At 30.5% G+C, this 12316-nt stretch overlaps 1 protein-coding gene across 3 annotated transcripts in view; it reads left to right on the top strand.

Moving 5' to 3' along the window:
- The window catches only part of nAChRalpha6 (nicotinic acetylcholine receptor alpha6), a 71826-nt gene extending 61866 nt beyond the window's left edge, over nt 1-9960 (top strand). For all 3 annotated transcript variants that reach the window (XM_013321510.1, XM_013321508.1, XM_013321509.1), the window contains 8 exons: nt 1904-2084; nt 3757-3832; nt 3937-4131; nt 5559-5645; nt 8258-8367; nt 8641-8867; nt 9233-9433; nt 9716-9960. In XM_013321510.1, the coding sequence (XP_013176964.1) occupies nt 1904-2084; nt 3757-3832; nt 3937-4131; nt 5559-5645; nt 8258-8367; nt 8641-8867; nt 9233-9433; nt 9716-9800 (1162 nt within the window). In that variant the 3' untranslated portion in view covers nt 9801-9960. The remainder of the gene's footprint in view (nt 1-1903; nt 2085-3756; nt 3833-3936; nt 4132-5558; nt 5646-8257; nt 8368-8640; nt 8868-9232; nt 9434-9715) is intronic.
- The last annotated feature ends 2356 nt before the right edge of the window (nt 9961-12316 follow it).

The raw sequence follows: 12316 nt of genomic DNA, 5'->3' as shown, positions 1-12316 counted from the left end.
TGGAATGACTGTGTGAAAAAGGATATGCGTAAGAAGCGGGTAGACTCGAATATGACGGCTGATAGAGATGTATGGAGGAGTAGTACATACTGTACCGACCCTCGATAGGGATAAGGGCAGGTTGATTACGATGATGATGAGTAATTTAGACATTTACTGGCTGAGTCACTTTATACAGCAGGAGTGCTATATTAAAAGCAATTTTAGGCACTTGTTTTCTAATAATACAATTATCGAAAGTAATATTTTTTTAAGATTCTTTAATAGCCAAGAACGTTGTATCCTCATTTTAAATCGATTAATTATCCCCAACTTCAAATAAAAATATCTTAGAAGAAATCTCAACGGTAATTCTACTATGTGATAAATACTATTTCAGGTATTAAAGGCGATAGAAATCTTTAACTTACTATAAAGGGAGTTTAAGGACTATTAAATCTTGCGACCTGTGCACAATGCAATCTGGATTCCAGCTCTCCCTAGACGGAGTTCTCCGACAAAATACCAACTAAATGTGTTGTAAATGTTCTTGTATTTTCAGTTTACAGACCACAAAGGGCGCTGTCGACGAAGAATTTCAAGCACGACTTTTTGTACCAACTATTTACAACCGCAAACATTTGCTGTGTTTTCAGTGTTTGTTTTGACATGTCTAGATTTAAGGCGATGTTATTAGTTAAAAGTTTACTTTTTAAACTTGAATAATAAATTTAAAAAAATAATTTCTAATTAAACATAAAACATTTTAATATAATACATTTTGTTTTAGTTTTAGATTTAAAAGCACTTGCTTTATTTTTAATGCTTGCTTATTTTTATTTGATTTAAAAATTTATAATTACAAAATACTAAATATAATTTTATTTTTTCAATGTGACAACACAGTAGGTGAGAATTGCCTGTATAATATCCTACTTGTGTTGCCATATAATAATACCAAGAGATAAACCTACATGGTACGCTTGCCGCTGATTTGAATTACCACAAGCATCGTTTCGCTTTTCAGATGTCTATGTTTGAAAATAAAAATAAATTATTGTTTTTTTTTAATTAAAAGAAGAACAATATTATCACATCTGTAAAAGCGAAGGGATGATATATTTAGTTATCGATGGTAAATAATTTTTTTTTATATTTTTGAAGGTAATATTTACCATTGATTTTACAGTATAAACCGTCCCTGATAAAACCTGAACAGTACTAAAATGTAATTAAAAAAAATTAAGTGCTTCAGATTTTTTTTCTGCTTAAATCAATTAATAAAAACTCTTAATATTTATAAAAATAAACTATTAATTTCTTGTTAAAAGCAAAATATCTTTTTTTCCTCATACTCTTCATAAAATAAATATAATATTAAATATATCATGAATCTATCATCTATTGCTTTAATTGTTAAATTAATTTAAATTAAAAAGATTACGAGACGACTTTGACTGAATTAAAATTCCTCATTGATTAAAGAATGCTTTCAGAGTTTTATTTACCAATTTTATGGGACTTTGTGCGGATTCGTTTTATTCATTCGTTGGGCGGGCGCTAATTCTTTTAGAACACTTTAAGCCTTAAGCTTACTGGAGAAATTTTAATTAAATTCAACAAATAAAATCCGATAAACAATACATCGATTGTTGAAAACAACAAAGTGAAATGTACCATAATTAAACAATTACTTTCATATTGACTTAATATTTCATAACTATTCAGTGTCTTTAAGTTGGAAATACTTAAAAGGCTGTCTGAGTAAAACTTAAACAGAGTACATTTAATTAACAGATTAATAATTCAGAACGCTACCAAGTTGTAATTAATTATAACAATTATGTATATTTTAAATAATAACGAGTCATATTATCTGCCTTGTATTGTAATATGCTCGATGAGAGTTTTCTTATTGGTATAGTGCTGACGAGGGTTTTGACGGGACATACCAGACGAACGTGGTGGTCAGAAGCAACGGCAGTTGCCTGTACGTGCCTCCGGGCATTTTCAAGAGCACATGCAAGATAGACATCACTTGGTTCCCCTTCGACGACCAGCATTGTGACATGAAGTTCGGTAGTTGGACCTATGACGGCAATCAGGTATAGCCTCTTGGTCAGATACCACACTATCTCTATATTCAACTAACTGCTTCACTCAGAGTAACTAACAGAGACCCTTAGTTTAGATCTATTGATACATTTTTGATTTCTAAGCTAACTTGCGCGCGCATAAGGGACAGACTATGTTTGGAAGTAAATCTCCAAGACGCTTTATAAATACAAAATTAATAACCGAATTAAATTACAAGATGATAAATTTCAAATGTAATTTATGAATTAAATCCTCATTCTCTTTAGCAACAATTTTAATTAAATTTCCATAACTCCGCAAATCTGACAGCCATCTGGCGTTTCATTAAATACTTGAACTTAAGAGATTTCATAATATTCAAAATAAAAAGTTTCCTGAGCAAATATTTTTGTTACTGTTTCTACTTTAGTAGCAATGGTTTTCGAGTATTCTTTTTTACTGATATGCGTATTTATGAATTTAAACTTTCAAATATATAACGATATAAAAAGTCATTAAGTTTGGTCGCCCACAGTAACTTTTGTAGCGACGCATACGCTTCGCGTGTACAACAATTTATCGATATAAACACAACATTACTTCATATATCTCTCAATTATTGTCATAAAAACAATTTGTAGAGTCAAGCATAGCATTTTATAATAAGATGTTGTACTGACTCGAGTAAAATTATGTTACATAGATGTATCGCGTTCGTTTTGTATAGCGTCTGTTTCGCTCTGGAAGTCGCCGTGGACGACCGCCTTAATGAAAAGTTAGGGATAAGGGAACCATGTGAGAAACCTGAAGGATACAAGTATCCTTAAAGTTTTGTATGTACTATTTTGCATGGTGCAACAACATTCTATCTATATTTTAGCACTATTTACTGATGTATATCACATTATGTTGACTGCCATACGGATTTGCATCAAAATTTCATAATCTAACTTAAAATATTCTTAATAAATAAATATATAGGCTTTATATTATGTAAAGCCTATGCGAACGTAGAAAAATATTTTTATTACTGCTTATGAAATTGAATCGAATATTAACTTTGTATAATTATAATATTTCGTAAAGGCTTTACGCGTATTTTCTTTTTTTAGCTGCTGTTTAATTGATTGTTTTCGTTTCATTAATAAAATTAATAAGTGACGTGTGTACGTGTTTCATATCAAAATGTTTTAGCGACTAATAATATGAATGTATACCTAATTATTAGATTAAAAAACATATATTGTATGGAAGAAAATTTTAAAATTCCTAGATAATATTTTAAGAGCTGACACCAAAGTAAGTATTCGCATGATTTTATAAAATATTACTTAATAAAAATTTATTTGCATTATTTTTTTATTACGTTGTTGTAAAATCTTGTTATCATTAGGAAATAAAAAATATACCTACAAGTCCGTATAGATTATGATAATTTGATTCTAGCGTATTTTCCGTATGGTGTCAAAAAAATATTGGTCTCAAATTGTGCATGCCATCTTCATATAGGAAATACTCGAATTAAAATAAACTGCACAATTTTATATGTTTCTCACATTTTCCCAACGCTTATCCTAATAACCCTACCAAAGTATTTGACGCATGATGTTTTTATTTTGTTAATATTTAATATCAAATTTGGTTGCATCAAAACCTTTATTATTTGATTTATTTTATTTCAATACTAATTGTGTTTAACAGTTGGACCTGGTGCTTAAAGATGAATCTGGTGGTGACTTATCAGATTTTATAACGAATGGAGAATGGTATTTAATAGGCAAGTATATTCTGGAATTATTTCCTTCAATAGTATGATTACTAAGACTTTAATAGTGATATGCATTGTTATTAATACATTGTTATTCTAAAATAATTGTGCAGGGATGCCTGGAAAGAAGAATACAATAACATACGCGTGTTGTCCAGAACCCTACGTTGATGTCACCTTCACAATAATGATACGACGGAGAACTTTGTACTATTTCTTCAACTTAATAGTTCCGTGCGTACTCATTTCATCAATGGCGCTTCTCGGCTTCACTCTACCACCGGATTCAGGAGAGAAACTAACACTCGGTCAGTTGTTTTTACTTATATCTACTATCGTGTTACCTTCATCTGTATCTTTATGTACATTGATACTTCAATATTCAATATATATTCATAGATTATTTCTGATTTATTATAGATATTTTATTCTAATTGTAAATTAAACAATGTGTTAGCATCTAAAGTAGCATAGTCTCTCTCAGGGATGCTTTCTAACTAATGAATATTTACGTAAAATTTGAAATAATTTTGATTCACCGTACACTCGGTATCAATTTTACAATATGAATAGCGTTAGCTTTCGATATTTTCATGCTAAATCGAAGCTATTTCTCCTGGAAGTCACTCTTTAATGGAAATGTGCTTTAGAATTTCAAATGCAGTATCTGACGTTCGCATAAATAAAACTACGGCTTGAGTTATGCGATCAGGAAAGTAAGAGGTAGATTTTTTTTGGGAAGAAGATTTCTTTTTAAAAAATATAAGGTTGTTGTCACGAAATGTCATCTGACGGTGGTCGAGCATGAAGGTATTCGTCTACCGTAGGCGTCACGGACCACTGTCCTATCATCATGAAGTTACTCTGATAAATTGTAGTTTATTTAATAAGTAACTTCAATACAAGTTACGCCTCAACGTTCGTTATTGTTATTATCTGAATCTTCACTTATTTTCCTTTGAATCGTGCTATTAAATTGCCTACCTATATGCTATATTTAACATGTCACCAATAAATGTTCAATAGATTTGCGATGAACACAACGTCCAATTCACCTTATAAAGCTTTATTCAGCTTTCATTTAGTACTACGTAGCGGAAGACTTTTTCATCTCTAATAGTTGATGGAGTTTTTACTTTTGGTGGTTTCTCATTTGCTTCATCACTAATTCATTTTGATTTATAATTTTATTTGTGCCGACAGGTGTTACGATTTTGTTATCGTTAACAGTTTTTCTCAACCTGGTAGCTGAAAAGATGCCAACAACATCGGATGCGATTCCTCTTATAGGTATTTTATAAGTAAACAGCAAGGAATATGCACGTGGTAACTTTAGTTTCTTAGGATTCCACAAGGATGCGATCTTGGAACATTTTGTTGATGTCTAATTTTTTAAGTGTCGTTTTTATTGTGATATAAGGGTTTTTTTTAAGAAAATTATTTTCCATGTCAAAAAGCATTGTGCACTGCAAATCAGAAAGCTAGATTTTTTTCTAGATTTTGTTTTCACTGTTCCCATCTTTGTTAGTGCATACCTGTCCTCCCTAGATATTTATAGAAAGCATTGGTAAGTGACTTTGGGCATAGATTTACATTAGAGGTCATTGTTAGATGAAATGACAACATATTGCGTTCCCAAAAAAACAAAAAGGCAGTTTACACGGAGAGTTGTATTAGTTGAAATGCGAAGTGGGTCATGAGCATCCTGTAGGGTTAACACTGTGTTTGATTTCAGGAGTCACTATTCTACTCTCGCTGACGGTGTTCCTCAACTTGGTAGCAGAGACCCTGCCGCAGGTCTCCGACGCCATTCCCCTGTTAGGTACACTGCCCACACCTGACCATCGTCCGATCCCACTATATCCAATTTGTTTTATGTTTTATCACTTCATTTTATGTCACCTTTGTTTATTTTCATTCTATCTGATGATTTTTTTTATTTTTTTAATTCTATATTTTAAAACATTACAAGGAGTAAATTAAGTATATTAACAACTCTTTGAACTAAATGATTTAATTAAATATTTAAACACCTAAAAATAACACATAACTAACACTATGTTCGTGCTTATAGTAACGCTTTATTTTAAGTAATGCGATTCCACATACTTTCTCTATATTTCTTTTTACATCTGGTCATTTAACACTGGAATCGATATCGTGTTGTACATATACGTGTATCTCTCTCATATAATACAGAGCTGCGAACATTAGCGTCTATTAACTATTTCGTAAAAACATAAATATGCTGATTGTAAATTAAAATATTTTTAATTATTTTCAATATAACCAAAGTTAAAATATGAAGCATGGCATGAATTTCAAATATTCGGATTCAGTAATGCTTGACAATTATTATGGAATCGCAAAGGTAAGTCCTTGAATTTTACAGCACTTTAAATGTTTCACAATCTATTTCTTCTAATTATTCAAACACCATAGAACACGGAATCGATTCCATGGTGCAATATATGTGTTATTTTTAATTTGAGTGTTAATGCTTTGTTATATATTTCTAAGCCTTATTTATTGTTAATCTATCGCGAGATGTCCTAGATACTTGGAGGGTGGGTGGTGTAATATTAAAATTCTTTCTAAAATTTCTTTTATTGTGCATAAGTAATCAATTAATAACAATGATTCATTAAAATCTATAAAACTAGAGTTTGCATGATGTTTTGTTTTGTTTATGTTTTCTCTTGAGCCCCCGTTACCAACTCAGCACACAAACAGGAAACGTCTTTGTCCAGAGTTGCGCTGTCATGCGGACGCAAAATTTGAGCTAAAGGTTATAAGATTGGTTAGAACACTTTGTTTTTCATAGAATGTAATATTGGTGTTTGCAGGTGTAACAATTCTCCTGTCGCAAACTGTTTTCTCTCTATTGGTGGGACACGTCATCACTAAAACCTCAGAGGCGATCCCCCTAATAGGTGAGAAAGACGCGTTTACAGCAAAAGTGTCTAGAACTAAACAAATTTCAATAAATAATTGTGAATAGCCTGTTCTAAAGCAAAATGAGTGAATGGCTAGCGAGGGATATTATTTATGTTCGAAAATGTTATGAATAAAAAATATAAAACTAAACAATATTCCTCTGGTCATTTATTAAATCTTATTTAAAATGAAATATTAAATAGAATGCAATTATCGCTTGAATGATTTAAATTCGAAGGACAGCATAGTTTTATTTTCAAATTTTGAAATGCAAATTCGTCTTGGGAATTCCTGTGCTTCGGCATATCTTCACGCTCTGTCGACACATGACATAGACGTATTGCACTCTAAGCGCTATTAAATTGCTCTGAATACTAAATCTTTTAAAAGTACTCTTGATTAACATTTGATATTATTCTTGTAATGTGTTAAAATAAATTATTTCTTTTCTGCCTTCAGCCAGCTCTGTCCCTCCAAACTTACAACTGTACCACTGTTTTTTCTCATTCATATGTCAAGTGCGCTCCTTTTTAAAATATCTACTATATTTGTGACTACTGACGTCATTAAGCATGTTAAATAGGATAAAGTAAAACAACAAATTAAACATTAAGTAAACGCACAACTCTCCTAGTTTGAAATTTGTTAATATAATGCTACATAGGACTGGTTTCGCTTGTAGTTGTCTAAAAGGATGTGTTAAAGTTAAACAGCGATTATAATCAACAAAGTGGATGCGGGTAGGGAGGGTCCAGTCTCCAAGTATCTCGCGAACATCGGCTCTAGCTACTTTGCCTGGTCTGTCTATTATCCTATAATGTTTTAGTACAAAATCTTACTTAACATTAACTTTGTCAAAGGAACGATCTGCGGATTAAGAAACTAATGGATTAGTAAATATTTTATTAATATCGTTCCTTTTTCAATTGTGGAGTTATCTCATACAACTGCATATCTTTATGGTGCTTTTTTTAAGTTATTATCAATAATCAATATTTCGAAGTTATTTCAAGTTGTAAGAGATAGTATTTTTAATAGATAAGTAACTCTTGGATGTGATATTAACTTTATGATTTAGCATTTCATAAAAATATTAATACGATGATTATACTTTGACGTGTTTATGTGTATTTTTTACTACTTAAACTATTTACCTCAAAACAATTATAAATAAAACATAATACGTCAAATTATAATTTAAGTATAAAAAATAAAAATGGCATGTTTAAAATGAAATGCATGAATGCTTTTGATGTTGTCTTAAAGTAGTGTATTAAAATATTAATAAAATCCAAATTAAAAATGTACCTAATTTCCTCCTTATTGAATTTACTTTTCATAATTTTAATCATTTTTGATACTTGATTTAAAAAAAATCAATTTGAAATACTTAGCACTATTGTGTTTTACTATTGAGGTATTTTAGTTTTTAGCCGTTGTTTTATTGATGTTAAGTTCAGTAGGACATTTGTACAGCAAAATATTTGTGGTGCGCAGGAACATACTTCAATTGCATCATGTTCATGGTGGCATCATCAGTGGTACTGACTGTGGTCGTACTGAATTACCATCATAGGACAGCGGATATACACGAGATGCCTCAATGGGTAAGGAATATTAAAATACAGTAGTGTTCCATTACATTTCAATAACCCAATAACAAAAAAAAACAATTATCTACAACTAACATTGGAATATTATTTTTTTTTTCAAATGCATGATCGATGTGGCCTTTTTATTGTCATATTTGTGTTCGAAACAATCATACCAATTTTCAGGTCTACGCGAAAAATTGCAGCTTCACAATTTCGATTAATTTGACTACGTAATTATTATTCCAGAAGTTTTTGCTAATAATTTAAGCTTACACAATCCGACAGATAAAGACTGTATTCCTGCAATGGTTGCCGTGGATATTGAGGATGTCAAGGCCGGGTAAGAAGATAACTCGGAAGACGATAATGATGACGAACAGGATGAGGGAGCTGGAGCTGAAGGAGCGGTCTTCAAAGTCGCTGCTGGCGAATGTTCTGGACATCGACGACGACTTTAGACACGCGCCGCCGCCTCCCAACAGCACCGCGTCCACGGGCAACTTGGGGCCAGGGTAAAATTAATCACCTCATTCTTGTTTCCTCATGCATTTGTTTATAATTTGGGTTATAAAAATCGTACTGATTTAATAAAAGATAACATTTTGTGGTAATTAAATTCAAGTCACACGACGCTATTAGTTTTGTGTGTGTTATAAAAATTGACATATCTTTAGCGATAGCTTAGTATTTATAAAATAGCCCAACAAAATATTACCTTTATGTATTACTAGAGGAGAATACTTTTTGTCTTTTTAAACATGATACATTTCAAAACACGTACACAATAAAAACTAGATAAGCTCTCTCGACGTACAAAGGGAAATAAAGTTAGCAAAGTTAAAATCGATATAACTAGTAACTGGCTTTGTTAATCCAGGTGTTCGATATTCCGCACGGACTTCCGGCGGTCGTTCGTGCGTCCGTCTACCATGGAAGACGTGGGTGGGCTGGGCAGCCACCACCGCGAGCTGCACCTCATCCTCAGGGAGCTGCAGTTCATCACCGCGAGGATGAAGAAAGCTGATGAAGAAGCTGAACTTATTAGTGATTGGAAATTCGCCGCGATGGTTGTTGATAGGTAATTTATTTGTTAAGATACAGTAGGTTTACATAAAAAAATAACTACCTAGTCTTTACGTTGAATCATTAAATATAAAATTAGCTTTTTTAATCAATAACAAAATTTAACGTAGGTCTATATCTGTGATTGTCACATTGTCAAAGTAAGGACAGGCAACTTTCAATTCGTTTATTAGAGCTTTATGATAAAATTAGATTGATCCAATACTCCCATCGATATGGTTATTTCGGAACTCACGTGTTAAAATTTAATTCTATTAATACATATATTTGTCTCCAGGTTTTGCCTGTTTGTGTTTACTCTATTCACAATCATCGCGACAGTCGCCGTGCTGCTCTCTGCGCCGCATATTATAGTGCAATGAAGCAAATCGGCCAAATTCAAGTACGAGAGAAATAATTTAACTGTAATTATAATTATTTATATATACTATTATCTTATAACGTGGTTCAAACGCACACGTCATTAACTCTTGTCTAAAGACGATAGATATAAGTGAATTGTAATCGTTTACATAGTTAAGTACAACATAATTATTTAAAAACAAATGTGATGTTGACTAGAAAATGTTATACAGATAAATGTTGACATTTATAATTTGTTAATAATTATAATAATATTAAATGTGTAATTAAAATATGTTTCATTAAACTGCTGGAAGGTAATGTTGATTTGGATTGAATTTTCAAAGACTATAAAATACAGAATAAAAAATTAATTAATAATTTAAACATAGATAAATACACGTAAATTTATTTCTACTTTTATTATTTTGTTATATTAGTTATCATAAAGTCACTATGAAGTTTTAAACTGTTTACTTTTACAATGAATATGTGTTTTTTTTTAAATCGGGGATCACTAACGATTGACATTACCTTAGGGTATTAACTGTATATAATTACTATAGTAAATATCTCTCAAAGTACATTTCAATATTCATTTTAATTAATCGAGGATTATTGTTTATGTTTCATTGAAAAACAATTAAAACTTTACTTAAGGCCGGGAATTGTTTATATTTTATGGAATTGATACAAAATCAACAATTAAAAGGAACCAAATTAAATATAGATAAATAAAATATAGAGAAACATTTAAATATATCAATAAATGTATGGAATGGATAAAATATAATACATTCATATAATTCATTCAGTATGTCATATATTTATGATATATATAATAAATAATACCATATACTATATAATTAGACTAAGGGAATCTGTTATATTTCTTATGAATTAACGGAAACATAAATATATCATTATTAACTAGTATCCATTTGTGGTATACATTCTAGAGTAGTAACGAATACGCGATTTTAGTCTTTAAAGTTAGTTGAATGAAAATTAAATAAAAACGAAAAAAGTACAGCGTTTCAAAATAATTCTTTTACAAAATTCATATACCAATTTGGCAAATTTCTCATCTTTGTTTTATTGATATCCCGCTTTCTATAAAATACTCTTTTAGAGTTGCACATGTTGGAGTTAATTCTCAGATCCATTAGCAATAAGGAAATATTGCTTCAAGTTCCCAGTTCGACGTGATGTAACGACTTGGGTAGTTACCCTTTAGCACTTATGTAGTTCTAGATACTATATCTTAAAGTTACCTTTAAAGAGTTCATATTTCTCACATCTTTGTCTATGTCCATTCCTCAACTTCGCTCTTAGGTGTCGTGTTAGACTAGTGAATGTCGTGTCCTTAAATTATAGTCTATGGAAAATTAATAAATTAAATAGTGTAAGTGGTACGGAGGCTCACCAATAATAGTTATAAAAATAGGATTATTATCTCGATGTGTTCTCTCGGATGCAAAACGATTTATCATTTTCGAAAATCGATTTTGTCTTGTTTCGATTCGACTGTGCGTTTGCCAATGTTTAATAAATGTTAAATAAGTTTTTGTGATTTGATTTGATTTAGGAATACGTATATGTTTGTTTAAAGAGACTTTTGTTAGACAGATATAGGATTTTCTTGACTCCTAGTTGCTGGAATAACATTTTGTTTTGTTCATTTCGTTATTACTGATGGGCATATATAAAATTTTACTTTATTTACTCAGAAGTGGTTATTTAAATGACATTTGTCAAATCAATTGAAATGTTTTAATTAGATTTGTTAGTGCCAAAAAATAGTATTTATAAAATAAAGTGTTACGTTTTATTTTTAGGGTTATAAATAGAGGATAAAGTTAAGAATTTTATTGTAAAATAAAAATAAAAAAAACGAACTAGATTCTTTGTTAATAACTTGAATGAACGGAACATTGTACCGTAACTATCAGGGCTAATCAGCCAATTAAATAAAAAAAAACTATTTTAATTAAAGTAAAAATAAAAATATATAAATGAGAGGTTGTGAAACAATTTAGGAAGCCGCGAGTTTCGGTGCAATGTTAAATAAATTATACAAATAAAATTGTAGAAAATATCTACGTTAAAATGAAAACAATTTTAAAATAAATGCCTGCCCGGGACCGGGTTAGTATAAACTGTACAAATATAACAGAATCGTATGTTATTTTTTTTTCGCTGCGTTATATTTTTACGGGCAATTTTCTAAATTATTTCAGTTTTTTTTTGGTTGCACGAAATTTTTAAAACATCCATTTCACAAAATAAACGCGACAAAAATCTAACAAAATTTCTTTTGTACACTTTTCGTTACACGGAAAAGCTTTTGCTTTGGATAAATCTAGTATTTTGTCACTTATACATCGGCCATTTTAATTTTCGTACTAATAGATATCAATTTAAATTTTAACACTTTTTATTATTTATTGCAGTTAACGTTAAAGTTATCTTTAAGAAATACGTAAACTATCATAACATTTACTGCCGATAACGCACTGATGATAAATATGCAACA

This window comes from Papilio xuthus, unplaced genomic scaffold (genome assembly GCF_000836235.2).
Source record: "Papilio xuthus unplaced genomic scaffold, Pxut_1.1 DF825946.1, whole genome shotgun sequence".
NCBI classification, from domain to species: domain Eukaryota; kingdom Metazoa; phylum Arthropoda; class Insecta; order Lepidoptera; family Papilionidae; genus Papilio; species Papilio xuthus.
The sequence above is the reverse complement of the archived record's forward strand: the minus strand, read 5'-3'. Positions and strand labels throughout refer to the sequence as shown.